The sequence below is a fragment of the Lagenorhynchus albirostris genome, chromosome 2, assembly GCF_949774975.1.
Source record: "Lagenorhynchus albirostris chromosome 2, mLagAlb1.1, whole genome shotgun sequence".
NCBI classification, from domain to species: Eukaryota; Metazoa; Chordata; class Mammalia; order Artiodactyla; family Delphinidae; genus Lagenorhynchus; species Lagenorhynchus albirostris.
In genome coordinates, this window is record NC_083096.1 from 146,860,681 (window position 1) to 146,888,075 (window position 27,395).

General features: G+C 50.4%; 1 protein-coding gene and 1 long non-coding RNA gene across 4 annotated transcripts in view; one reads left to right on the forward strand and one right to left on the reverse strand.

Annotated features, from left to right (window-relative positions):
* Positions 1–3,440: 3,440 nt before the first annotated feature.
* Positions 3,441–12,777, reverse strand: LOC132514802 (uncharacterized). 3 transcript variants are annotated; one of them, XR_009538936.1, is made up of 4 exons: positions 12,482–12,777; positions 10,685–11,341; positions 9,722–10,169; positions 3,441–4,125 (listed from the first exon to the last, which is right to left on the reverse strand). It is a non-coding gene; the product is annotated as an uncharacterized LOC132514802 (long non-coding RNA). The 3 variants fall into 3 exon arrangements; XR_009538938.1 differs by lacking the exon at positions 3,441–4,125 and having other exon boundaries at positions 8,837–10,169; positions 10,685–10,954; positions 11,116–11,341; XR_009538937.1 differs by lacking the exon at positions 3,441–4,125 and having other exon boundaries at positions 8,837–10,169.
* TRABD2B (TraB domain containing 2B) overlaps positions 12,290–27,395 on the forward strand; it is a 221,552-nt gene continuing 206,446 nt past the window's right edge. Inside the window, exons 1-2 of the mRNA XM_060140120.1 lie at positions 12,290–12,391; positions 14,398–14,958. Coding sequence (XP_059996103.1) covers positions 12,290–12,391; positions 14,398–14,958 — 663 coding nt within the window. The remainder of the gene's footprint in view (positions 12,392–14,397; positions 14,959–27,395) is intronic.

Consider the following 27,395-nt stretch of genomic DNA (forward strand, 5'->3'; position numbering starts at 1 on the left):
CTAGCTGGGATCTTTGTAAGAGCAGTGACACAGAGCACTGAGAAATGACACTGGGAAGGCAGAGGGCCAGGGTGGAAAGCTGGGCCTTTGCTTCAGCTCTTCACAATGTGTGGCCATATATTTGTCTGTTTACACGTGTGATGTCTGTTTTTGTAGCGTCATCTCCATGAGACCAGGGACAAGGTCATGTTCACTACTGTATCCGTAGCATCCAAAACACGGCCTGCACATAGAAGGCACTCACTAAATATTTGCACCATTCTTTGTAGCAGCAACACAGGAAGTACCCAGGAATTAATTTAACCAAGAATACAATGGACCACTACGTAAAAGAGTATAACACTAACATAGGACATAGAAGATTATCTGCATAAGCAGAGACACATTACTGCTCTTAGACAGGCTGACTTAATATTAAAAACATATCTCTTCTCTGAAATCAATATAAACATTTAATACAAGGCCAATCAAAATTCCAGTTGATTTTTTGAGAACTCAATCTACTTACTCTAAAATGTACATGGAGGAATACAAATACATTTAACCTAGAAGCTTTAAATATTGAAAAAAGAAAAATGAAGAGAGAAGAACTCACCTTTCCAGGTACTGACATGACACAAAATCATGGTATTATTGCTTCACAGTACTGGCATAAGAACAGATGAACAGATACGCCATTGGTATAGAATAGAGAACTCAGAGGCACATCCCCTCACACACGCACATGTGTTGTGCTGGTTTGCCCTTCCAGATCCTTTTCCCACCTTCCTCTACTCTACTCTTGCTCTGAGAGGCTGGCTTCCCTGCATTGCATCAACGATACTCCCTTGCCCTGTGATTCCCAGATGAGTTTGGCCATTGAGAGGGGATATCATCACAGATCCATATGATCATTTCAATAGATATAGAAAATGCAATGTCATGGGAAATAAGAACAATATACAAAATAGAATTGTATTTTATACACTTGGAAAGGCAGTCATAAACTGAAAAATTTTAAAGGCTATTTATAAGAGAATCAAAAATTATGAAGTACTTAGGGGAAAATTTTACAAAAGATATGCAGGTTACATACACTGAAAACCTCAAAAGATTGCTGAGGGGAAGTTAAAGAAAAACTAAAGAGAGATTAGCCATGCTTGTGGATCATAAGACAGTATTATTAAGGTGTAAATCTAGAGAATCATTGCAATCTCAGTCCAAATCTCAGCGAGCTTTTGTGCAAACATTGACACCCTGATTCTAAAGTTTGTATGAAAACACAAATGACTTAAGGTAGCCAAACAAACATGAATATGAAGAACAAAGACTGACACTGCCCAGTTTCATGACTAATTATAAATCTATAGTAATAAAGACAGTATGGCGTTCCTATAAATATAGATATCTATATCAACAGAACAGAACAGAGTCCAAATATAGGCCCATGCATAAATAAACAATGATTTTTGATAAAGGTGCCAAGGCAATTCAATATAGAAAGGATGATTTTTTCAACAAGTGGTGCTGGAACAGTGGATATACATTTCTAAAAAGAAGGAAAAAAAAAGAAGAAAAAGAAGCCTTTGATCCTTACCTCACACTTCAAAAAAATTCAACTAAGTATGGATCACTGACCTAAGTGTAAAACCTAAAACTATAAAACTTCTAGAAGAAAACAAAGGAGAGAAAATCTTAATGACCATGGGTTAGGCCAAGATTTCTTAAATAAGACACTAAAAGCACAAAGTATAAAACAAAAAAATTGATAACTTGGATTTCTTCAAAATTTGCTCTTCAAAAGACACTATTAAGAAAACGAAAATACAAGCCATGTACTGAGAGAAAATATTTGCAAAACTGTTTCACAAAAGACTGGAAAGCAGAATATTTAAAGAACTAACACATCTCAGTAAAAAGCCAAACAGCCTGGTATAAATGAGCAAAAGATTTCAATAAATGATTCATGAAAGAAGGTATAAGAATGTCAAATAAGCACAGGAAAAGATGCTTAACATCATTAGTCATTAAAGAGATGCAAATTGAAACCACAGTGAGATACCACTTCATACCCACTAGCATGACTCTAATTACAAAAATGGACAAGACCAAGTGTTCATGAGGAGGTAGAACAACTGGAACTCTCCTAACTCTACACGTGGCTAAATGCCTGGCACAGAGAAAGTGCTCCAATGTCATCAGTTAGTCACAGCAGCTAGTAGGACCAGCTATTATGAATATGAGCAATGCACAATGTTAAATGAAAAACACTTCCATTGGTCTCCATCCTCATGAAGCTTCTGTCTAAACTACCCTTTCCCTGTATATGTGATATTCCTTGTAATTGACCCTCTTAAGGACTTGGCATTGTTTCATTCTTTTTTATGGCTGAGTAATATTCCATTGTATATATGTATACCACATCTTCTTTATCCATTCATCCGTTGATGGACACTTAGGCTGCTTCCATTAGACACAGGAATGAAGATCAGGAGAGTGGAAAGAAGCAAAACCTTTTCTAGAAGGAATGGAAGAGAGAAAATAAGACACAGGGTAACTTAGTCCCTGTCAATCTATAAATCGCTGTTATTAAGAAAATGGAGAAAACATTCTGTGTGATCCCAAGTGTGGGTACCAGCAACTAGTGAGTAAAAGATGCAGGTAGACAGGTGCAGCCTCAATACATAGAAGTTTCTAAATGTTAAGAGATGCTTAAAGGTAGAGTTGGCTATTTCAGAAGGCGGTAAGCTTCTTGTCACGAAATGTCACAAGCAATATCCAAATAAGATTAATGGAAAGGCTTTCAAACATAAAATGTGAGAAGTAGAGATTCCAGCCCAAATTCTGAATTGAGAAGAATGGAGGTTTGAATTTGGATGTGATGAGCTTGAGAGAAAAACAGGGCACTCAAGTAGAGGAGGGACCCTCTGTATCTGGAGATACAGATTGGAAAGTCATCATGAAAATGTCAGTAGCTGAAGGCAGAAAGTCAGCTGATTCCCCATCACTGAATTTGGTACGTTAAGACCAAGCAAGCTGAAATAGTTTAGGAAGTGTTCAGGTGGGTGTCATCAGAGCCACTCCCAGCCTGTACCGTGCCTTGTGGAATCAAACAGAGATGCAGCCCCTTGCCCTTGGATTTCACTGCCCACTTACCTCCTCAGGAGAGTGCCCTTGTGCAAGGCACGACCTGCCCAAATGCTCGGTGCAGTGGCCCTGGGTGCCACCACGCCCTGGACGCTCATGACCTCTTGCATAAGGCATCCGTGTTGCAGATGACTTGTGCTCTTTCATAACTTCTTAGAAGAGCGTGAAAATGCTTATCGAGGGAGAGGAGATATTTTTGAGGCTTCTTTTTATCAATGTCATTAATAACGATCATAAAAGTAATATTCACGCCCTTTGCAGTACACACAGTGCTTTCACATCCACCATCTTGTGAGTTGTGCATTACTACTGCTCTTACCTCACAAATGAGGAAACTGAGGTCTGAGGGATTCGGCTAAGAGTTGTGAAGCTTTTTCTTATACAGCATATATCTTAAGGTTCTAAACTCTTAATTACCATATAAATGTATAAATCTAATTGCACAAATGACATTGGTCCTACAAGGACGCATATAAAAGACAAAACCTGCAAAAGCACCCAGCATTCCCAGATTTAGCTGAACCACCGATAACCCCACTTAACCCACTTACACTTCACTCTGCTGAGTCCTTGTTGATAGTCTCAGTATTTCTCCATCCTATATCAGTCTGGGCCTCTCATTCTAATGAAGCCCAAATTTTGACCCATTCTGATGGCCTCTTGGCTCTCCTCCCATTAAGACACTCCCCACAAATGGTTCTACTGTTAACAACCGTCTCCTCGCACAGGTCCTGGGGACTCCCCTTCTGGATACTGTCTTGAAGGCAGCCCTCATCTTTTGATCTGTCCTGGTGCTGCAGAACTTTGCTTCAGGTTGCCTTTCAGCTGTTAAGATGGGTTACATTGAGTCATCCATGGTCATTCCCAAGGTCTCCCTTATGAACAAAGGGAGATGGTTGTGTGGAATAGATATCCAGTCTATGGGCCAGAGCTCCGTCTGGACTGGTGGTCAGGGCTGGGGCTGACCAGTGGCCCAGGTCAGGGCACTGGTGTTTCTCTCTGAGAAAGTAGAAATAAGTATTTCAGAACTGCTTTCTCATTTACAACATTCACATACTTGCTGCCCGAGCTCCTGTAATAACAGATTGAACTGTCCTAACAATGATGACCCCCCCCCATCGTCTCTAGATCGCAAGCCTCTTGCTTTCTCTAGTACTTCTCAAGGGCGTCTCCACAGAGCTCTCGCTCTGGGATCATAAACTCCTTTCTCTCTGCCGGATCCTTCACATCGGCATACAGACACTATAGGACCGTAATGTTAAGTCTCTCCACTGACCCGTGTTCTTACACCACTCTATTTCTTTCCCACAGTAACCCGAGAAAGAGTTGCCTGAACTGGCCATGTCCACCTCCTCTCCTCCCTCTCTGTCCTCCGCCCAAATCTGCTCACTTTCCTCCAGTTTCACTACAAGCATCCTGGATGGAGTCACCGCCATCCTCACCCCGATTCCTGCCCTAGTGCCCTTACTGGGCTCCTCGAAATCCTCACTTTCCAGCTCGCCAACCTCCACACCAAAGTCTGCACCAGCTTTTAAAAATGTAAATCAAATTGTGTTACTTTTCTTTAAAACCCTCCTATGGCTTCTCAGTAAAGCTGGAAGTCAATTCCTCACTTTGACCTTCAAACCCTTACTTCACCTGGCCCCTCCCATCTCCCCAATGCAATCTCTTAGAATTTCCCCCCTGTGCCCTAAGAGGCAGGCTTTGCTGGAATTTTCTCTTGTTTCCTGAACACACCAAGGTGGTCCCTCCCTCCAGGCTTTGCCGAGGCTAGTCCCTCTGCTGGGAATGCTCTTCCCCCAGATCCTCTCCTGGCAGACTCTTTAGCATCCACCAGACCCTCTCTACCACTGGTCTGGGTTACCTCTTTATTATTTTTCTTCATGAACTAGAAAGTAAGGCCTGTGTGGACAGATCCCTGCCTATTTGTTCACCAATTCTTTAGCATCAATTCGACTCTCAAAACATATGTGCCACATTAACAAATGAGCGAGTCCTCTCACCCACTTTACCATCACTGCCACGTGCCAGGCACTGAAGCAGTCACATGAGTTCTGTTCAGCTTGTGACACCCTCTGGGTTCAGACCTGGCTCCACCACTGACTGGCTGGGGGACTTTGGGCAAGTTTGGGGCCTCAGTTTCCCGATCTGTAAACTGAGGTTAACGATAGTACCTCTCTCATCGATTTACTATGAAAAGGTAAGAGGCAGCACATTTAAATAAAGTGATAGAACAGTGCTGAGCACACAGTAAATGCTCAATAAAAGTTAGTAATGGTTATAGCCTCGAAACAGCAACTCTGTAGGACAGGATTTCTCAATCTCAGTACGACTGGTATTTTAGGTACGACCATTCTTTGTTGTAGGAACCGTTCTGTGCGTCATAAGAGCATCCCGGCCTCTGCCCACTGGGCCCTTAGGTGTTATGCCAGTAGCACATTCCCAATTATGATAACCAAAAATGTCTTGCCAAATGTTCCTGTGGGGGCAGGAAGGGCCAAGCCATTTGTTATAAGGCATATACTTTTACTCCTATTGACAGATATGAAATTGAAAGTTCAGAGTTTTAATAAGCTGCCCAAGATCTTAGGGCTACCAAGTGGGGAGCAAGGGTTCAAACTCCCATCTTCCTGGCCCAACAGCACATGCTCTTCCCTCCAGCTCGCTGTGTTAGAGGTCCGAGCCCCCCTTCCCTCAGCCTGCTCGGCTCACACACTCACAGATCCGTGCTAATTACACAGCCATGAAAAACGTTACATGTGGTTTGTTATTTTATATCCAAGAACATGGTCCACAGCCTTCATTACATAAAGCAGCTGTGTGTATACTTGGGGTCTAAATGCTATTTAGTGGTCAGCTCGATGGGGTATTTTGTTTCAAGCATCACATTTCTTTTTTCCCTCTCGGTACTTCTACTAACGCCTAAATGGAGGAACAGAGCCTCACACAGCTTGGGCTAAAGTGAAAGGCAAAAGTTCCCTAAATGACAAACGTCCCACTGTCCTAATTAGACTGGGAGAGACAGCCCAGGATGCGCCATGTGCGGTGTGAATGTGTCCCCCAGTGGTTGCGCGTGTGTGTTCCCAGGACGCACCCAGTCTGGCCCATACAACCTGCGCCACCTTCCCACTGGTGTCTTAAAGGAACCAAGTGGTTTAGTAGGAAGAACTAGACAACCCAGGCCTTCTAATTATCAGCTGTGTAGTTTGAGTGTGCCGTGTGTCCCCTCTGAGACTCAGTTGCCTCATTTTTAAAATGGGGGTAAAGGGACGTCCCTGGTGGCGCAGTGGAGAAGACTCCAGGCTCCCAATGTAGGGGGCCCGGGTTTGATCCCTGGTCAGGGAACTAGATCCCACGTGCATGCCGCAACTAAGGAGCCTGCGAGCCGCAACTGAGGGGTCCGCCTGCCGCAACTAAGACTGGGCACAACCAACCAAACAAACAAATAAATAAAATGGGGGTAAAAATATATGTCCCACAGTGTTGCTGAGATCCTTTAGCTGAAGGGTCTGGCACCGAATTGGTCTAAGATAATCCCCAGTTCCCATTCCTCCTTCACTTGCCAACACCTGGCCCGTGCCACCTCGCCTCACTCCAGCCCATTCTTAATATCACCCCTCTTCTTCAGTCAGAATTTCCTAGGTCCTGACCCACCTCTACCCCTTGGCTTTCATCATTCCCCTTCACTGGATTGCAAGCAAGTCTCTTTCCACCTATTTAAATCCTACTTTCCTGCACAGCCAAATTCAAATCCCACTCCTCCCGGATTAATGCCCTTGTCCAGCTCTCACTGGCTTCTCCAGGACTTTTATGATACAGCATGATTCACCTGGCACTGAAATGCATTTTAACTAGTCACCTGAATATGGTTCAATAACTGCAAGTAGGCAGAGGTCAGGACTGTATTCCTTCAGGCCTAGACACTACAATACACATGGGGCCCCATAAGTATTTGTGAGTTGGCAGAGTCAATGCATATCACTGTTCTATCACTGATGGCTGCACACATCAGGCTGTGAACATGCCTCGTCTGGAAACTGATATGCCAGCCACCCTCCATTGGCACCATTTATGGAGAGCAAGCTAAGACGATTATATCCTCTGAAGGGCAAGATGAAGGGCTTTCTAAGGGTCATGCATGGCCCTTCTTGGTGCAGTCTTATTTCTGATCTTCCCCAATCGCTCTCATGTTCTAGCTCCCCCATCATTGTTTACAGAGCTCCCAGTAGGCCAAACACAACTCCCTGCCTTTGCACATACTGTTCCCACTGTCTGAAGCGACCTTCCTTTCCTCACACTCCCTGTCCAAGTCCTGCTCATCCCTAGAGACCAACTCAAACGTCACCTTCTTGGCAAAGACCTTTGCTGACCTTCTCTCTCCTAAGCCCCACTTTCTTCTCTCCTAAGGTTGCTGCTCTCCCCCACCCCCCATCTGTTTCCCAAAGCACCCTCTGTCTCAGTCTCTGGGTGGCAAGCTCCCTGAGGACAGACTCCTGGGCTGATTCCTCTGTGTCCTCCTCCCCCATTGGGCTGGATCTAGTAGAACTTTCTGTTTTTAACAAATACCATCTTGTATGGCAAGCCTAATCCTCTGTTGTACTTCTATGATGGCGTGTGTGTTTTCCCACTCTTGTAAGGGAATGTCCTTTTAGGAATCATCTCAGCAGATGCCTTTTTTTCTGGTTCTCTCCATCACTCTAGACTGTGTTAAGCACTACTGACTTCTGCATGGTCCTAGAATCCTCTTCCCTTCTTTCCCACCCCCCAAGGACATCATGACCTTCAACCATCAAGGATTAACTTCTAACCCACTAAGACCGGGGGAGCGGGGGTGGGAGACAGAGCCTGGGCGTGGGTGGGAGGTCGGCACATCTGGGATAGGAGTGGAAGCTGGGAGTCAGGCCAGGCCAGGTCCACTGGAAAATACCAGTGTGGCCCACAGCCCAGGCTATGGCCGGTCGAGAAGGCAGCCTTCAGGCCCAGAGCAAAGCTTCTCCTTTGGTCCAGCATAGCAGGGGAGCCCCTCATCTCCCTGCCTGAGAGATGCCCTTCGGCAGAACCAGGGCTCCTGGATCCGCCCAAGAGGCAGACTTTGTTGGTTTAGTTCCGCAACAAGGCTTCTGTTCCTGTCCCGGCTGTTACGGCCTACAGATTCCTGGTACCCGTCTGATTGAACAACTTAATTAAAATGCAGTAAAAGGAAAGTGGGCCGGATGTGATCCGGGAGAGGAGACAGGCATCTGAGTCCACCACCTGCCTCCTGAGCCCTGTGCCCCTTCCCATCCTGCCTACAGGCCCCTGGGCAGGCGGAGGCCATGGAACTCTGGACTGTAGTGTTGAGGGCAGAAGACCTTAAGGGTATCTGCTCCCTGAGCTGTTCATCTGATGACAGGGCAACTGAGGTCCAGCCAGGACAGCTGAACTACCAGAAGCCGCTCAGGAAGCTGTTAGCAGAAGCACGGGGAATCTCTAGGACTTTAAGACTGCTCGTCCGGGGCTGCTCTCGATATAATACTAGGTGGGAGAAAAAATTCTTTGAAAACACGGAAACCCTTGTTCTTGGGGAGCACCCTCTCCAGGGGCCTCAAACATGTTTGTTCTTTTTTGGGGGTAACAACTTTATGGAAATATAATTCACACACCATACAATTCATCCATTTAAACTATACGATTTAATGTTTTTTTAGTATAGTCACAGAGTTGTGCAACCATCACCACAATCAATTTTAGAATATTTTCATTATTACCCAAAAAATGCAATCCCCTTTAGCCACGGTCCCCCATCTCTCCATGCCTCCTGGCCCTAAGCAACCACTGACCGCCTGTCTGCCTCTCTACGTTTGCCTATTCTTGACATTTCCTATAAATGGAATCATATTATATATGTCCTTTTGTAACTGGCTTCTTTTATTTAGCATAATCTTTTCAAGATTGAGCCATATTGTGGCATGTATCAGCACTTCATTATTTTTCATGGCCAAATAGTATTCCATCATATGAATATACCACATTTTATATATCCATTCATCAGCTGCTGGACGTTTGGGTTGGCTGTCCCCTTTAGCTATTCTGAATAGTGCTTCTATCAACATCTGTGTACAAGTTTTTGTGTGGACGGATGCTTTCGGTTCTCTTGGGTATTATGTACCCATGAGTGGAAAAACCTGTTTGTTCTTGCATCTCATTAACAATATCAGTAACCATACCGGTGGAGATTCTAAAGGATTATTGCACACATTGACTCAGAAAAATAGTGAGGACAGGAAGCTGGATGAAGCAAGAGAGGCACAGAGAGGTTAACTGTTTGGACACTGGTCACACAGCCATAGGAAAGGACCATGGAGGAGGAAGTCATAGCTGGCACTTGTGAAATTTAGTCGATGAAACATTTATAACTTCAGGAACAAAGGCCTGGAACATTTTAAAAATCATACACATAGTCACGTGCACCATCACTTTAATTATATGGATTCGTTTTTAATTTGATCAGGTCCTTTCTTACCCGCTGTCTCCCTTATGTTCTAGTTCCCCATGAAGACCATTACACTCCCTCTCAGTGGAGTTAAATTCTCCTCCCACCTCCCAAGCTTTTCACCTCGTCCTCATCATGGGGAGTGGTGGCTCTGTAGGGAGTTTTGGAGCCTTGAGGAGTGGAGGCTCTTTAAAGGACTTCTCTTTGGTCACAGCTGCAGTTCTCAGAGCGCTGTGTGTTGGAAGCACGGAGCCGCACTGTCCTCTTGCACCATCTGGGCCCACTGGCCTGATCTGCATCTGTCACCAGAAGTGTGCATAGCAAAGAGTCGAGGTGGCGCGGACACCCAGCAGGTGGAACCAGATGAAACTGCGCACAGTCATTATTTCTGACCTGCAGAAATGGCAATCTCAGGGTCAGCCTGAAAGTCTCTGGTATCCTCTCCTTTCCTTCCGTGTTCCCCTCAAAGACCCAGGTTGCAGGCTCTGGAAGCCTTTCAGCCCCTGCAGCCCAGCTGGTCATCCTTGCCCAGCTTCTCCAGTGGCCATTCTCCAGTTGCTCCGTCTGCTGCCTGAAGACTTGAATGGGAGGGTTGGGAGACCTGGGAGTCCGGGACCTCTCCACTGACCGTCCATCTCCCCACTGGTCTCTGCTTCCAGCTTGCCCCCTCCAATCCAGGGCTCCTAAAAGGCTCCAGCCACCCTCTACTTCAAATCTTGCAACGATTCCCCATCACCTAGTACCTATAAAGTACAAACACTCCAGCCAGTCCAGAAGACACAACTTCAGCTCCTGCTGCTGGGTTTCTGCTCCAGCCATGCCTACCTGCTAGCAGAACCCTGCAGGCACCCGCACCCTCTCACCTCTCCGCCCGGGCAGCTGCCCCTTTCCTCAGCTGCCCCTGACTTATCCTTCAGGGTCACTCCTGGGAGTCTTCCCTGGGCCCCAGGGCTGTGTGAGGAGACTTTCCTCTCTGTTCCCATTTCTCTGTGCTTCCGTCTCTCCTGGCACTCATCGTCTATATTTGAATCACCTCTTTGCATGTTTGTCCCCGTCTACCCGCCTCTGTGGGCTGTGGGCTCTAACAATCCTACCTCGTTCATCCTTCAGTCTCTAACATCAGTATAGGAAGAGTCAGTGAACTCTTCGCAACACAAGTAAGCGGTGGTGCCCATGACTCAGTTTCCCCATTGGCGGGAAACGGTCCAGAAGCTTGGATCTTGCCTCTTGGTCTTCTGTAAGTTTCACTTGCCTCTCCAGAACAGAAGGAAGCTGGTTTTAAGGGCTCTTTCAATTCTTATGGTCTAAGGAACTGGGATATGAATCCTTGCCCTTCCAGGACCCCTCACCAGGATCCTGTGTGGTCCAAAGAAATAGATTATTTAAATGGTAAGTCTCAAGGAATTCTGAGGAAGATTATTTTGTTGTTTTGTTTCAATGCACCTAGTGTCTGCAGAACACCTACTAAACCGCATGCCGGCGTTGGGAACAGGGACTTGATAAAAAGTTGTAAATACCAGCTTCCCTGGGTTTCTTTTGAGTGCTGCCTTCCAGCGCTTGTCCACGCCTGCCTTTCTCCTCTCTCGCTGTTCACTCCTCCAGGACCTGTCTGGTCCTTCTCCCCACATTTGTCGCTGCCGGGCCAGTCCGCATCCAACGCGCAGCCGGATTAAAGTTGGCCCTTCGGGCCTTGGCCCGGTCGCCCTCTGGCGGCCGCGCGCTGAAGCTGCGGCCCGCGGGGAGCTGGAGAGGGGAAGGGGAAGGGGAAGGGGGAGGAGGAGGCGCGGGCAGGGGAGGAGAGGAAAAAGTTGCGCTGGGAAGTTTGGAAAGTTGGGAAGTGGCTGCTGCGGGCTTCGCCTCCCTCCGCCCGCGTGTGAGGGAGCGAGCTAGGGAGCAGGAGAGGAGCGAGCGAGCGCCTGCCATGCCCATCAGACCCCGCCTCGCCGCGCCCGGGCGCGGAGCTCTCCCCGACTCCCTGCGGCCCGGCCCGGCGCGGCCCCGGCCCCCCGCCCCCCGCGCCGGGTCCTCCCCTCCCCCCGCCCCGGCGGCCCCAGCCCCCCGCTCGGCCCGGCTCCGCGCCGCTCTCCCGCCCTCCTCTCTCCCTCCCTCCCGGCCGCGGAGCAGCATGGCGGAGCCCGGGCAACGGCCGCGCGGCCGCCCGCCGCCCCTCTGAGCCCCGCTCGGGGGCCACCGGGCGCCCCAGACCCGACCCCCGACCCCGCCGCGCCCGCCGCCGCACTTGTCCCCCCGCGCGCCCCCTGGAGCGCCGCGCACCCCTGGGACCGTTGCGCGCCCCGGGTCCCCAGCATAACCCCGCGACCCCGCGCGCCCGCCGTCCCGGTACTACCCCGAGAACCCCGCGCGCCCCTGGACCGCGACGCAGCTCCGGGACCTCCGCGCGCCTCGGCAACCCCGCGCGCTCTCACAACCCCGGGGCTCGGCCAACCCGGCTGCGCGTCCCGGCCAAAGGGCCCCGCCCCAGAGGATCCCCCTCTTGCAACAGACGGAGCCCCGCCCCAGAGGGACCCCCCAGGTCCGGCAGGGACATCCAGCCACGCCCCAGAGGGCTCCCGGCATCCCGTGTCTGGAGCCCCGCGCTCCAGAGGAACCTCCGTGCCCAGCCGGGGGCTGCCCGCCCAGCTGAGGGGCGCCGCCCAGAAGGGTCCCCCGCGCCCCGCGGGCCCCGGCAGGATGCACGCCGCCCTGGCGGGGCCGTTGCTCGCCGCCCTCCTCGCCACCGCCCGCGCCCGCCCGCAGCCCCCGGACGCAGGACAGTGCCGGCCGCCCGGATCGGTGAGCGAGCGCCCGCCCGGCCACTCTCCCGGCCGGCCACTCCAGCCCTGCGGGGACGATGGTTTGGGGGGTCCTACCTTCCGCACCCACCTCGGCCCACCCGCTCCACCTCCGCCCGCCGGGCGCAGCCTCGGGCGCCCTTCCCTGGCTTCTGCCGCCGGGGCTCCAGCTCCGTCCGGGGAGGCGAGTTGGGGCGCTCCTTCTCCAGCTCCTTCTCCAAACGCTGACGCTCTCGGGCTCTCCTCGACTTTCGGTCCTGCTTGGACCTTTCCTCTCTGTGCCCTTTTTGACTCCCCTCTTTCTTACTTTTAGCCTGTCCTTACCCTCTGGTTCCTCTCTTCTCATTTCTGACTGTTTCTACCATTCCTTGCCCTTCTCTTCTCTGCCCCTTCCTCTCATTCTTACACGCTCAGACCCCTTGCAGGCTTCCCTCTCCCCCCTGGTCCCCACCCTTGACCTAAGGCAAACTTTCTCCCTCTCCAGCCCAGGCCCCAGCACCCACTCTCCCAAGTGCCCCGATTTCACAAAAAGGAGGAAGATTCCAGAGGAGAGGAAGGGAAGTGCCAGGACATGCTGGCCTAATGTTTCCTTGGGGGGTTGAGTAATTACTAGTTCTCCTCATTTTTCTTCCAAACTCAGGAATCCCTTGATTGCCCTCAGTCTCTCTCCCTCAAAGTGTAAATTAACGCATGGAAAATAACTCTGAATTGGAGGCCAGGGACCAGGAAAAGTTTGTGTAGGGTCCTCACTGGCTGCGCTCTTAGTTGACCTTGGGCAAGGTGCACCTCCAGTGTCGTGACTTGCTCAGAAACAGGGAGCTCCGCGACAAGCAGGGTGCTCAGAGCTCGTCTCTCTCCAGTATGCTGGGATTTACAATTTTGGGTTGTCAGTAAAGTAAGGTACTGTTCCCTTTGCCCTCCCTGACAGATACTTCTCATTTGTGCTAGAATCAGGCAGAAGAATTTTATGAGTTGACCGAAAGCTTGCAGACGGTGGATGGCAGTGGACAGTCCAGGGGGTATTCTGGATTGAAAATGCCTGAGAGAAACGATAGTCCCTTTCTCATGCCCCTTAACCCCTGGACCTAAACTGGATCTGGAGAAATGAGCCATGTCTTCCTGCCCCTCCTTCACCTCTACACAGACACACACATCCCTCTTCAGAGCTTAGGTGATGGCAGAGAATTGGACTTGGAGACCAGGTACACCTTTGGAGGGGAGGAGCCCAGAAAGCATGTACATTTCTTGGGACTAATTCTGTGAAATCTTTCCCTCCCAAATCAGGGCCTTGAGACTTTATTTAGCCTGCAGGTTTTAAAGCACTTTCTCATCTGTGGTTTCAGCTGGTGGAGGAGAGTAGCTGACACCCCAGACCTGCCCTCCAAAAAGAAAATTGTATCCGCCCTGCTGAATGGGAAGTAGCTGTTTAAATAGGTGTGCTATTTTTAATAGGTGTTCTGCTTTCAAAGTGCTCTTGGCATGTATCTTCTAATGGTTGGATTTAAAAGTTATATGACTTCCTCCTTTCTTGCCAGAGCAGGACTCTTGGTCCCCCTCTTGCCACCCTCCCCATGAAACACCACCGGTGAAGGTTTGGCTTGGCCAAGCACGAATATTCGCAGGTGGTGTGGCGGTCCTTGGCACTCACAGTGAGAGCCAGTCATAATGAGAGCTTCCTTCACTGCCTCCTCCCTCTGTGCCTGGCACTGTTCTTCGGGCTTATTTACGTAGATTGTGTCTTTTCATTCTCCCAACAATCCCTGGGGTGGCTGCTTTCAGCTCCCATTTTACAGATGGGGAAACTGAGTCTGTGGGAAGTGAAACAGTGTGCTTAAGATCGTACAGCTAAGATACGGGTCTTTCAGCTTCCAAAGCCCTTGCTTCTTCCCGTGGCCCCATGTAGCCCTCTGCCTTCCATCCCCAGCTCCACCTGCCCCCTCTGTTCTAACCTTGGCTTAATTCTGCTGCCTTCAGCCTCACTGCCTTCCTTTACCTGTCCCCCTGCAGCAGAGGGACCTGAACTCCTTCCTGTGGACTATTCGGCGCGACCCGCCGGCCTACCTGTTTGGCACCATCCACGTCCCCTACACCCGCGTCTGGGACTTCATCCCGGACAACTCCAAGGCGGCCTTCCAGGCCAGCGCCCGTGTCTACTTTGAGCTGGACTTGACAGACCCCTACACCATCTCGGCGCTGGCCAGCTGCCAGCTGCTGCCGCACGGGGAGAACCTGCAGGACGTGCTGCCCCGTGAGCTCTACTGGCGCCTGAAGCGCCACCTGGACTACGTGAAGCTGATGATGCCGTCGTGGATGACGCCCGCGCAGCGGGGCAAGGGGCTCTACGCCGACTATCTATTCAACGCCATCGCGGGCAACTGGGAGCGCAAGAGGCCGGTGTGGGTGATGCTCATGGTGAACTCGCTCACGGAGACCGACGTGCGCTCCCGGGGCGTGCCTGTGCTTGACCTCTACCTGGCCCAGCGGGCGGAGAAGATGAAGAAGAGCACTGGGGCCGTGGAGCGCGTGGAGGAGCAGTGTCATCCGCTCAATGGGCTCAACTTCTCCCAGGTAAGCGCGCAGCGCCCGCCCCAGAGCCCGGCAGCCCCCGTGCGCCTTGGTCCTCTTCTCTGATGGTGTTCCCTCGGCAGGCAGAACCCTGCCCTTCCCCGAAAGGGAGAGAGTCTTCGGGGCTGTGGGGCAGCTCTTGAGCTGCCTTTGTGGTGGTATGAGGGCAAACTGGCATGTGCTGGAATTGGGGGTAAGAGTTTGTGTGTTTTCTTCTATCTCAGTGGTGCTACCTGTTGGGGATACGCACTCCCCACGTGCTGTGCTCCCCCGAGCAGAAAGCATTTCCCTCGGAGCATCACAGTGATGAAAAACAAAAAGAAGGAGTTTCCAGTTTGGGCCTGACTTTCCCTGAGACCCTGGGGTCTCGAGAGCAGGAGGCTGTCTTGAGGCTGTTGTATGGGTGCATCCAGGCGGCTGTGTGTATGTACGGAGGACGAATAGAGGGAGACGGGCTCCTTGGGGTGGGGTTGGGGGCGGGGGGCAGGAGAAGCGCGACGGGCCTGGTCTCTCTAGTGACCCTGGCTTGCTGTTAAGCGCTGCCAGATTTCCCGGGGCCTCTGCAAAGCTCCAGGTGACCCTCGGACTGCCTCCCCTAGGCTGGGAGAAAGTTAGCAAGGATAGTTCTGGGGTTAATAATTTCAGAGAAATGTGTTCACTTCAAGGTTGACAGTTCTGATTTCTGAACCTCAGGTGTAGGGGCAGGGAGAAGGGCGGAGCTTAGGAGGTTTAAAGTCTCTGGCTGCCAGAGACCTGATCCAGCAAAATGTCATGAAAAGCCCCGTCTCCGTGGTCAGAGGTCACTCACAACTCACTGGCCCCAAACTCAACTCTGAGGCCCAGGGAACAATGGGTTCACATCTGCGCCTTGAGAACGGGCTGTCAGTCCCTGAGTCAGGGCTGGTGGCGCCTGCAGGGAGGCCGGGCCCATGCCCCAAGCGTGGTGTGGTCCCCAAGACATACTCCTCCCGTAAGGAGACAGCCCCGTACATTGGCCAGACTAGAAACTCTACCACTGGAACCAGACCTGCTTGGCTGCCTCTGAGATGTTGCAAGCTCTTCACCAGGGAAACAGGGGCAGAAACTGATCCCCCTTCGGAGATCTCTGGCTTTTGTTTTTCCAGGGGAAATGCAATATTGTCCCCGGGGAGGTAAGAAGCCAGATTGATTTGCCGGCCAAATGAAAGGCGGGTTTGTCGCTTCTCCTGCTGGCTCTCCCATAATTGTGGAGCCCTTACCCAGAGGGCCCCGGTGGCAGGAATATTGGGGCAGTTAGTCACGCCCCGCAGGGTTCTGACTACGCCTGACTCCTTCTCTGCGGGGAAAAATCCTGTGCATTCTCTGGCCCAGTGCTGATTCCTCTGAACGTACCGGCTTTCTCCCTCTGAAGTGACTTTTCCCTTGCCAGCCTCGGGAGCTGATATTATATGCGTTGGGCTCCCCAGCGCTCGCCGCCCATCTCATTTTGGAGGCAGGTTTGTAGGAGGCCTCTCTGTTCAGAGCCCTCACGTCTGGCCTTGATATCTTTTTTAGGCTGGGGAGGTGGGGGGATCCACCGTCACTCTCAACACCCTCTTTGTACCAACCACAGAGGAATCCGACCAGAGGCGAAGGGAGCACACAGACCCTCTGGTTAAACAGCCCCTGGCTTTAATCTGTCTCTCTTAAAACAACAAAACTATCTTTCTTCGAGGTCTGGAAACACTGCTGTTCAACCAAAGGACGGCTTTGGTAGGTTGAAAACATTTGCAGGAAAGTGCGTGAGGTTATGTTTTAGGAAAAGTTCCTGAGAGCCATTCATTGGCCAGCGAGGAGCCCGCTGACAGTCTCCAAAGCCCACATTTGAAGATCAAACAGACTCAAACCTCTGGTTTCAAAAACGCACCCACCCATCACCAGCCTGGGCCCGCTCTTAAAATTGTTCTTGGGTCCAGCTCCTCGAGAGGGCTGTAGGAAGCAAGTCCTGAACAAAAGAAAACAGGACTCCTCTCGGTTCCCTAATCTGCCCACCCTTCACCACCTGCCAGAGTGCCTGACCCCGCCAATTTGTCCTGTTATCATTTTGGAGCGAGGTGATGAAATCTCTCCTCCATCCCCGTGGGCAGCCGTGGGCTAACTGTGAAGGGAGGGATTCCAGAGCCTGGGCAGTTGGGGTTGTTAGGGATCCCCAACCCCAAAGTCAGAAATGCAACAGCCTTCTCAGTAAAATTGTATGCACGCATGCACAGTTTGATATGAACATCTGTGATGCATTATTGTACTGAAATATCTGTTAAGTGCATCAGATTTTTATTTTTTCTTTCCTCCCAGCATTACTGTTATTGCAAAATATTTGGGGAGGGGGGAGCAATGAGAGAGGAAGGACGGAAAAAAAGCCTTAAAAGAGAGCGCCTGTTTGTTAAGACTGGAATTTTAGTGTGTGTGTTTTTTTTTTAATAAATTTATTTATTTTATTTATTTATTTTTGGCTGCGTTGGGTCTTTGTTGCTGTGCGCGGGCTTCCTCTAGTTGCGGCGAGCGGGGGCTACTCTTCGTTGCGGAGCACGGGCTTCTCATTGCGGTGGCTTCTCTTGTTGCAGAGCGTGGGCTCTAGGCGCGCAGGCTTCAGTAGTTGTGGCACACGGGCTCAGTAGTTGCAGCTCGCAGGCTCTAGAGCGCAGGCTCAGTAGTTGTGGCGCACGGGGCTAGTTGCTCCGTGGCATGTGGGATCCTCCCGGACCAGGGCTCAAACCCACGTACCCTGCACCGGCAGGCAGACTCTGTAACCGCTGTGCCACCAGGGAAGCCCGATTTTAGTTTTAACTTTAGTATTTCTCAAAATTTTATATTTTCTTCTGGTCAGAAATACCACATTTTGCCTTGCTAAATGGAGAAAGAAAGCTACCTGGGCTAGAGGAATGACTGAAAAAGTTTCTTCCATCATCGCACAGCTTGAAAGATCCAGCGTCTTGGCCGTGGTCTCTGATTTTAATATAAACTGAGGGTACTAGACCCAACATCACCATGAGTTTGCTCTGTGTCCTTGAGCAAGTCACGTCACCTCTCTGGACCTTGTTTTTCCCACCTGTGAAATGAGACATCAGGATTAGGTCATCATTGAAGCCACTCCAGCCCTGACCTTCCATGGGACGATTATAATCAACGCCATGTGCCAGGCACCTTGCAGGAGGCTCCGCACGCTTTTTCATCTTGTTGGAGTCTCACAACCCTGGAACTTTCTAAGGTGGGCACTCAGAAAGGCTGGATGACTTGCCCAAGGTCACATGGCTAGTATGGAACAGAGCCGGTCTGCCTGACAAGGAAGGATGCACTCCTCCTGCTGCCCCATGCGCATTCTCTAGACTTCCTCCATGTAGGTAGTTCGTGTCCTGCAATTCTTCCTTCAGTCCTTCCTTCTGTTTTCTTCTTTCCTTTAGAGCTTAAAGGCTTAAAATTTTTACTTCTTGGAGAATTTATACTTCTAGAGAAATTATTTCCTTTGGCTATGTGGCTGGAGCAGGGATGGTAAAGGCAGGTCCTCTGAAGATTTCCGTGATGTGTTACAGACAGCTCAGCATAGTGGGCTGAGAGATGGGAGACTAACTTCTAGGTTTCAGCCCCAGCTCTGGCTCTAAAACCAATGACTGGTATGTAACTCTGGTATTCTTAACTAGCAATTGAATTGGGCAGTAGTGACCAGCCTTTCACAGCTGAGCTGGTTTTGTGAGGACGTGAGAAGCTGCTACCTGTGGGAGGTTGTCTAGAGGGTAAAATGACTACCTAGGTATAAGGCTTGTGCTTGGGAAAGAGTCCGGGCGGCTTCAGGACAAGGAAAGGAGAAGGCTGCTTGGGAAGCGTCAGCTCTGCCCTGTTGGCACCTTCTGCCAGCAGCCCTGTCCACTGCCCATGCTTTGCTGAACAAAGTAAAGCTGGAGTAATAGGGCGTGGTAGCAGCCCCTGCCCTCGGGGGCCTGGGGACGCCTGAGCTTTGAGTCCAGATCTTGTGACAATCTTGGGACCTGCAGATTTCAGTCGGCTCTGCGGGCTGCCTCTGGGGACTGGTACCAGCTGCCACGAACACACTGGGCTGATTCGGAGACCTCCTTCTCCCTCTAGGGGGCCTCAGTCCCCCCCACTCAGTACCGTGGAGGCACTAGATGAGGAGACCTCTAAGTTATGTGGTTCTCTGAGGCAAAATAAGAAAACGGGACACTGCCATTCTGTACTTGGCTGGGATTTAGCTAACATGCCGATGCCATCCATCCAATGTGCGTAGAGCCTGAACATTTGGGCGTGGCTGCCAAGGGCGTCCGAAATGTTTGTAAAATTCTACAGCCCCCTCTCTAGGGAGTTAGAAACCCCAAAGTCATCATTTATTGAGCTATATCTCTGTACAGGGTGCCACATTAGACCTCGTAAGTACATCATCTCTAATCCTCACAGAGAGACGACAAGGCAGAGTATCATATCTCTTTTACAGACAATAAACTAAGGCTTAAAAAGGTTGAGTCATTTGGTTGTGATTATACAGCCAGGTGAGGCGGGCTCAGGATTCAAACTCAAGCGTCTGACGCCAGAGTCCATGTTTTTCAAGATTCCGAGAGCTGACGTAATTTTGTTTTTAAGAGTCAGATGGCATTATCTGGTGACGTGTGTGTGTATTGGAGTGGAGGGAGATCACCATATCTTTCTAAAAAATAAAATAAAATATTAAAAATGTATAGAAAGAGATCGTTGAAAAGTGCTGAAACTGATTTTCTCCCTGGCTTAGAAATTGAATCTTATTCTAAACTAGGAGTTCCCAAAGGCATGCCCAGCTTTCCAAGGGACCGTTGTGAAGACGGCACCCCTAACACGGGCTAGGCAGCACAGTTGAATAAAGGGTGTCCTTGGTTATAGTCAGAGGTCCTATATCTATACCGCATATTATTGGGTGCTCAGTTAGTGTTTAGAGAGAGAATGAATGAAGGAATGGTCAGAAGCCATGATATGACGATCCCTGCTTCCCTTCCTTCCTTCCTTCATCCAGCACTATTGAATGAATGAATGAATGAATGAATGAAGAAAGATGACACAAGCCACAGTGAAGAGCCTCCTCCTTGAACTTTAATGGGCCCACACCATCCTACAAGGACACAAAATGTGGAAATCATGAAGTGGGTAGTTGAATACGAAGTAGGCTCTAGCCCTACCCCATCCCTACCTTGGCTGTGACTCTGGGCTTGTCCTGTCCCTCTCTGGGCCTAGGTGGCCCCTCTGTCCCACGATTTCCAGGCCCGACCCAGTTCTGACTTCTGCGGTTTTCTCCTTAGGTCCTTGTATCTTGGAGGCCCCGGGCCACCCTGAGATCTCGAGCCTGAGTTCTCCACCGTTGGGAGGGGCTGGCGGGCTTGTCTGTGGCGGGCTGCTGCCGACACCTACTCATCCGGAAGCCTGCTAGTTCCGGTGGGTGACCTGCTGCCTCTTGTTGCCAGCCTGCAGGGCAGACAGAGCCCCAGCCCATCATGGCACAGTCTGGTGGATAGCTGCCCAGCCTTGGAGCCTGCCCGTCATCAGGACCCCTCTCCCTCACTGGCTCCCTCACTCTTTCAGCCAGAGTGCCTTAGTGTCACCCAGGACAATGCTGGGAGCAGAGACTGGGAAACAGCCTGGAGTTTTCCCCTGGAGAGTTCACTGCCAAGTCAGGGAGAGTGAGCATCATTAGTCCTTTCTCACAGCCGTGGAAACTGAGGCATGGAGCGCCTGTGCATTAGTCTCCCCTGTGTCCTGTCTCCACATGTCACACGGAGAGCCTGTTCTTACTTTCTCTTGCTGTTATACATCTCCATCTTGCAGAACCCACTCTCACTTCCCATCCTCCAAGAATGGCTATTGCTGGGTCCTACACCCTCCCTGAGCCTCCATGGCAGCTACAGCAGCACCGACCTTTGGTCCCTCAAGTCCTCAGTACTCGTCCCTACTTCTGGCTTCCCATCAGATCTATGTGCCTTCCCCAGAGTGAAGGGGCCAGACACCTCCCCTAAGACCGTTGGGCACCCCTAAGGATGTCCGACCATGCTGAGCCCTCTTCTCCCCAGAAGACAGCCACAGAGCGAGAGCCCCTGGGTCAGTATTGGCTCCAAGCACAGGCTGGCCTAGTCTGCACGTGTAACTCCAGATCCTGGCCTGGGAGCAAGCTGCTTCTGGCCCCGCCTTCACGCTGCGCTTCTGGAAGCCTGCCACACCCACCGTGGCTCCCGCACCGAGCCCCGCGGTTAGGAGCTGTTCAGCAAATGTCTGTCACACGGTGTGGAAGTCACTTGGGGGACCCCTAGCACTGACCCCTAGGCGTGTGTACTCTCAGACTCTTCGTGTGCCCGGAGAGCTGTTTGCAAAGAGCCCCTGCCAGCACAGCAGGCTCTGTCCTTTTTTTTTTTTTTCCCCGACTTGGTTAACTCAGACTTTAGCATTTAATATATTATCCCAACATGGGGTGGGGGTGGGGGAACAAACTCAGGAGCAGACGCACGGGATGGCTTAGGTACCTCCATCAAAGGAGAGTGAGGCCATAAAGCCGGAGGTGACCAAGATGTCATGAAATATTCTAGTCTCAGAATCAGAAGGTCACACAGCATGACGTCTTCCTGATTTACAGAATCTCCGAATCCTGAGCCGGGACTTGGAGGCTCAGGGAATCTAAGAATGGGGAAATCTTAGAACATCAGGCTCAGAGGCATTTTTGGACTCGAAGAATCTTCACATCGTGAAATCCTAGCCCCTTAGCTTTGAAGACATTTTTTCAGCTCATACACACAGACTTCTAAAATCTTAGAGTTGGAAGGGACCAGTTCTCAAGAATTCCAAGAAGTCCCATCCACAAACACAGTGATCTGCTTCCCGCAGCAGCTCACCCACCAGCCGATCCCAGGCCAAAGAGAAAAGCCTGAGCGGCAAAGCCCTTTGAGACGGAGATAAAAATGGGAGCGTGCCCGTGCCTTTGTTAATAGTTCCCATTTGGACATCTCTCAAAGCCAGGAAGAGGTCGCCTGGTAATACAGCTTTCCGAGGGAGGAAACTGAAGAATGGGACAAGCCTGCTGCCTGCCAGCCGGGCTGCCGCGTTCTCTCCCCCTCGAGTTTGCTTCTAAATATTATCCACGTCACTCCCTTTTATCTCCCATCACTGGCTCTCTGTCCGCCCACTTAATCCACAGGCAGCCGGTGGCCCAGCCTTCAGTTCTGCTCAGGGGCTGCCAAGCCGTCTGGCTGAGCAGCTCCTCCAGCATCCGCAGGCTTTTCAATCTGTGCAGAATATCCGCTGGAACACAAAACGTTGCCCCAAGCCTGGAAATGCTGTTGCTTGTGCTGGGCCCTCTCCCTCTGCAGGAATTTCCTCCTTCCCTCTTCTACTCCTGATTCCTATGAGATATCCAAGGTTCAGTTCAATGCTGTACCTCCTCCAGGAAGTCTTCCCAGAATGCTCCTAAATCTCATCGGCTTGGGAAGACTTTGTGCAAGTCCCAGCCACATCTATTCTTTCCCTCCGTGGAATTTTTTAGGGCATTTTATAATATTCTTTCGGCACTTACATATTTTACATTCTGTTATAATTATTACTGAGACAGTCTTTTCTTTCCTAATCAACCTGGCTTCAAAACCTAGCTCAAAATATGCTCACAATTGATTACAAAATGAGACTGGATGTGTTCCAGTTCTGAAGTTGGGGCCCTGTGGTGTATCCTGTGGTTGAGGCGTTGTCAGCTCTGGATGCTAACAGGGGGCTGCGTCTCGGCCTCTGTATCCACAGAAAGCCTCAGCCTGCCCACCTGAGACACGGAGACAGTTCAGTGCTGTCGCTGGTCCCTTTGGTGAGGACTTTGTAACATCCACAGGTCACTGTTGGATTTCTCCCTCTCCTTCCTGGAACACTTTGTTGTTCTCTCTTCCTCGTCTGTTCCTTGCAGACAAAGCCTTCTTTTGTTCTCCTCTTCTCTACCCAGAGTTCATGTGAGCTTCTCCAGGTTCACTCCATCCCCCACTTAGTTTTCATTGAAAAATGTTTAATTTTATCCATTACCTGCTACTTTGCTGGGGGCTGCAGTGCTGCTGACCTGTTCTACTTCTCTCTCCCTTCCTCTCTCTGTCACACAATCCATGGTCAGGCCTCCAAGCATTTGCTTATGCTGTTCCCTCTACCTGGGAGCCCTTCCCAGTTTTTATTGTCTGGCTATAAAGGTTCCTGAGGGCAGTCATTTGAAAAGCCTGGACTCTTCAAGCAAATGATCCTTGAAAGTCTGATCCAGACTTTCATCCATGGTCACCAGATTGGACTGAACCCTCTGGGCTGATACCACCTGATCATACATAACTCAGCAGTTTGAGTTTAGGTGCAGTGATGTAACTGGTTTTGAGCATTGTGGGTTTTTTCCTTTTCTTTTCTGACTTTTTTGTTGAGGCTTAATTGACATCACATTATATTAGTGAGAGATTGAGAGAGAGCCAGCTCTGGTGATGGGCACTAATCCTATCATGAGACCCCACCTTTATGACCTCTTATAAACCTAATTCCCTTGTAAAGTTTCCAACTCCAAATACTATCATAATGGAGTTTGGGGCTTCAACATATGGATAGAGTGGCACAAACATTCAGTCCCTAACAGTGGGTGAGTTGTACCGGGGTCACTCTGAATGCTTGGCTACCCTTGAAAAGAGCCAGAAGGTCGTCAGATTTGGCCCACACACGTCAGGGCCCTGGGGCATTTCTGGGTAATGGCCTAGGTCCTGTGCAGTCTCTCTTCAGTGGCACCTGCTGCTAGCCTGTGTTCCTCCCTGACTAGGCAAAGGTAGTTTCCCTGGGGGAACCTACAGGCTTTCAGATTGGTCCCTGACCACCATCCACCTCCCCCGTAGGCAGTGCATATATTCCCCGGCCCTGGGTGCTGAGACCCTTTTATATCATCTTTTATTCTTGGGGTTCTCCCTTTTCTCCCCAGTGGGTCAGGAAGAGCAGGGGAAAGCACTCAGTTTTACTTCTCTTACCTTGTGAACCTATTTCTCTGCATAAAGCTTCCTCCCTCCCTCCCTCATTCAGAGGGACATCCTGGTCTGATTTAACCTTCAGAACCAAGAATTAGTCTATATTCACACAGCATAGCACAAGACTCAGCTCAGAAGTCCCTTAGGACACCTCGGGGCACTGGCCCAGGACGGGCCGGTGCTCCTTCAGGGCCCAGAATCATTGCACTCATTGGGAGTGCAGGTCACCTGAGGCTAGTTGGGGTAACCTTCCTGCACCTTAGTTTCCTATCTATCAATTTCATCTGCTTGCTGTGAGGATTAACTGATTAAAAGTGCCAGACACACATAGTTATTCTTGCGTCTTTAAATTAGCATCATCATATAGTTTTTCAAGAAATGCTTTTTAGCTCCCACTGTGTGCCAGGTGCGGGGATTTGTGCTGGAGATACGAAAGTGACCAAGAACCATGATGCTCTTCCCTGTGCTCCCTTCCAGGGCGGGGAGGGGAAGGAACAGAAGTGCCTTCACACTGTGGGGCGGGCGGTGGGGGGAGGGGGTGTGTGGCCGTGGCAGGAAACATGGTGTCCTGTGGGGGCACAGAAGATGCACACCTCCCAGGCCTGCCCACCTTCGCCCCAGCCCAGCTCCGAGCGCTCGGCGCAGTCGGCTTTGCTCGAGCCGCCTCAATGGACGGGATGCCGAGAGCGAAAGTGCACATTTCCTAGAAGTGCTGCACGCGGCCCCTCCTGACCCTTGGCCAGCCCTGGCGACCAAACAGGCGGCGTCAGCGCCCGCGTCCCCTGGCCAGCCCTACCCGGGGGAGCCAAAGTGCAAAGATAAAAGGCCAGGCCTTTTCCACTTCCTCTGCTGTTTAAAGGGCTTACCTGCTTCCTCCCTCTGAAGGTTCTGTAGTGTCCTGACCAGTTTTATCTCCTGGGGACTTATGGTGGTTTGTAATTTAAGCCTCAGGCCCCATTTGAAACCCCTTTTTAGAAAGGAAGATTGGGCAGAGAACGCCTTTCAGATATCTCTCTGGCTCATCTTTTAGCCCTAGTTCACACGGTTTCCCTTTCTTGAACTGCTCTGCTTTGAGTTTGAGGAGAGACAAAAGCGTAATTGGCAATGATAATTTCAACCATTTGCATCGCGGTTTGCAGTTTCCACAGTCTTTCACATGCGGTACCGCTGGATAGCTCTTCCTCCTGGCCCCCCCAGGAGGACACCTGGAGGGGAGCTGGACCAGTTTCCTGTCTACCCCCCCCCACCAACCTCCCCTGTTTGGACCCCCAGTGGCCCCCCTCCCTTTGGCTGTAGAGTCTGCTGGATTATGGGATAATTTTGAGCTCCAGACCCTCTACTGGGGCTGAGATGCAGCTTGAAGAGCTATGGATGAGCCATGGATGGGTGAACTGAGTCACTTTGGCACCTCAGTGACAATAATGCACTGTCGCTGTGCTTGACCTTGACTGGAATGTTTAGTTGACCCAGCACTACCTAACCCCCATGCCAAGGCCTGCTGGTGGTCTTGCAGGTGAGTTTTATATTATTCTGCTTCCATCAGTATAGTTTTGCAGAGAGGGTTGTGAGAAAGGAATGCAGGATTCTTGATGGAGACCTTGCAGGTTGAACAGTACTAGGGCCCATGGAGATGGGAGTGGAAAAGGCCTTGCCGAGAGGAAGGAGACTGTTAGGCAGAAGTGCTGGGATGGGGAATGCAGAAGGTTTGCAAAGAAAAGTCTTTCTACCCCTCCCTCCACTGACTGTACCCTCTCCTTTTCCTCTTCAGCTCCCAAGACAGCCATTGTTACTTAGTGCCTGTTATGTGCTAGGCCTCACGTTTATCACAGTAAATTCCTAAAATACTCCTGAAAGGTAAGTATTATTTCCCCCATTTTAGGAAATTGAGGCTAAGTGCTTTGTGCAAAATGACAGAGCCAGGATTTCTACTTAGATCTTTTTGATACTTTAAGAAAAAGACTGAACTGGAAGTGGAATGCCAGCTCCACCACTCGGGCTGGATGACTGAGGGTCTGTTTCCACATCTGAAAACCTGGGGCTCATAACAGCATTCACCTCCTGGTGTGTTGTGAGGAGTGAATGAGGTAATGCGTGTCAACCACATAGCTCACTGCCTGGCACACGCTCAGAGGTAATGAATGTTAATTGCGGTGGTTTAAGTCGTGGTCATTTTAATTATTGTTATTGGCCCATTTTCACACTGTGTCTCGAGGTGAAGCCCATCCCATAGAGAAAATGGTTCTTGATCCTTTCGTCTCTCACACACCAAGCATCACCCAGAGCAGGTTTGGGGGTCGGCCTGATGGGAACCGCGCCGCCCAGCCACCCGGAGCGTGGTTATTTTTTTCTGACTGTCTGGCCATACTCGTTCTAGCGCAGCTTCCCTACAATCTCCCACTGCTCCCTGGAGTGCGGACACATCGAAAAGAGGGAAAAAGAGTTTAGGCTGGAGGACCCCTGCTTCAGGCCCAGCTCTGCCATGGGTTAGACCCATGCATGACCTGGGGCGATTCCCTCTCTGAGGGTCCTTTTCCTCTATTGCATACAAGTAGGTGGGATGTTAATAGCAGTAACTCAGAGTGATGGGGAGAAGTGGGGATAAAGCCTGGCAAGGATTTGATTAGCCCTTAAGTGTGCCGTGCTGTTTGTGGTACTCAGTATGTGAGGTTTTTTCCTCTTCCCTTTCTCCCAGAGAAATACCCTGCACATACTTAGTGAATTGAATTAGTTATTATGAAACTGTTCACCCATCCATTCCTTCCTTCAGTTGTTCACTGAGCACTACTGGGAACTCCATTGTGCCAGGCTTAGTTCCAGGTCATGAATCTGGGGCTGTTGAGGAAGGGAGGGTTTGAATAGACCCCAGAGAGAGGTGCTTCACAGCAGAGTGCCAAGAATGGGTCTGAGTCTTTTATATGCACTGCCCCACTGAATCCTCACCACAGTCTCTCAGGTACATACTATTATTCAACCCCATTTTACAGGTGAGGAAACTGAGGCACAGATAGGTTATTTCATTTACCTGAGGTCACAGAGCCATTGAGGGGAAGATCTAGAATTCAAACTCGGGAGGTCTGGCTGCAGAGCCTGTGCTCTCACCCTCCTTGCATCTATGAAAAGGGACTGAAATCTGACAATGGGGGGTGGGGGGAGAAAGGTAGGGTACTAGCTTGTGTTCTGGGACTGGAAGTATGAAAGACTGGGAGAGCCAGGGAGTTGATAGACTTCTGATGTTCCCCACTGAGAAAGGCTGACACTTTGGGAAGGAGAGAGTGAGGTGGCCTATTGGCCAGGACCTAAGGTGAGGAGGGGGTGTGAGGAGAGAGGTACAGGTTGAGAGCAGAAACTGACCTTGGCAGGTGAAGGAAGGGCAGGGCAGGCTGAGGGCCCAATAGAAGTGGAAGCTGTGAATCTGTAACTGCACCAGTCTGGATGGCTGGGACGCTT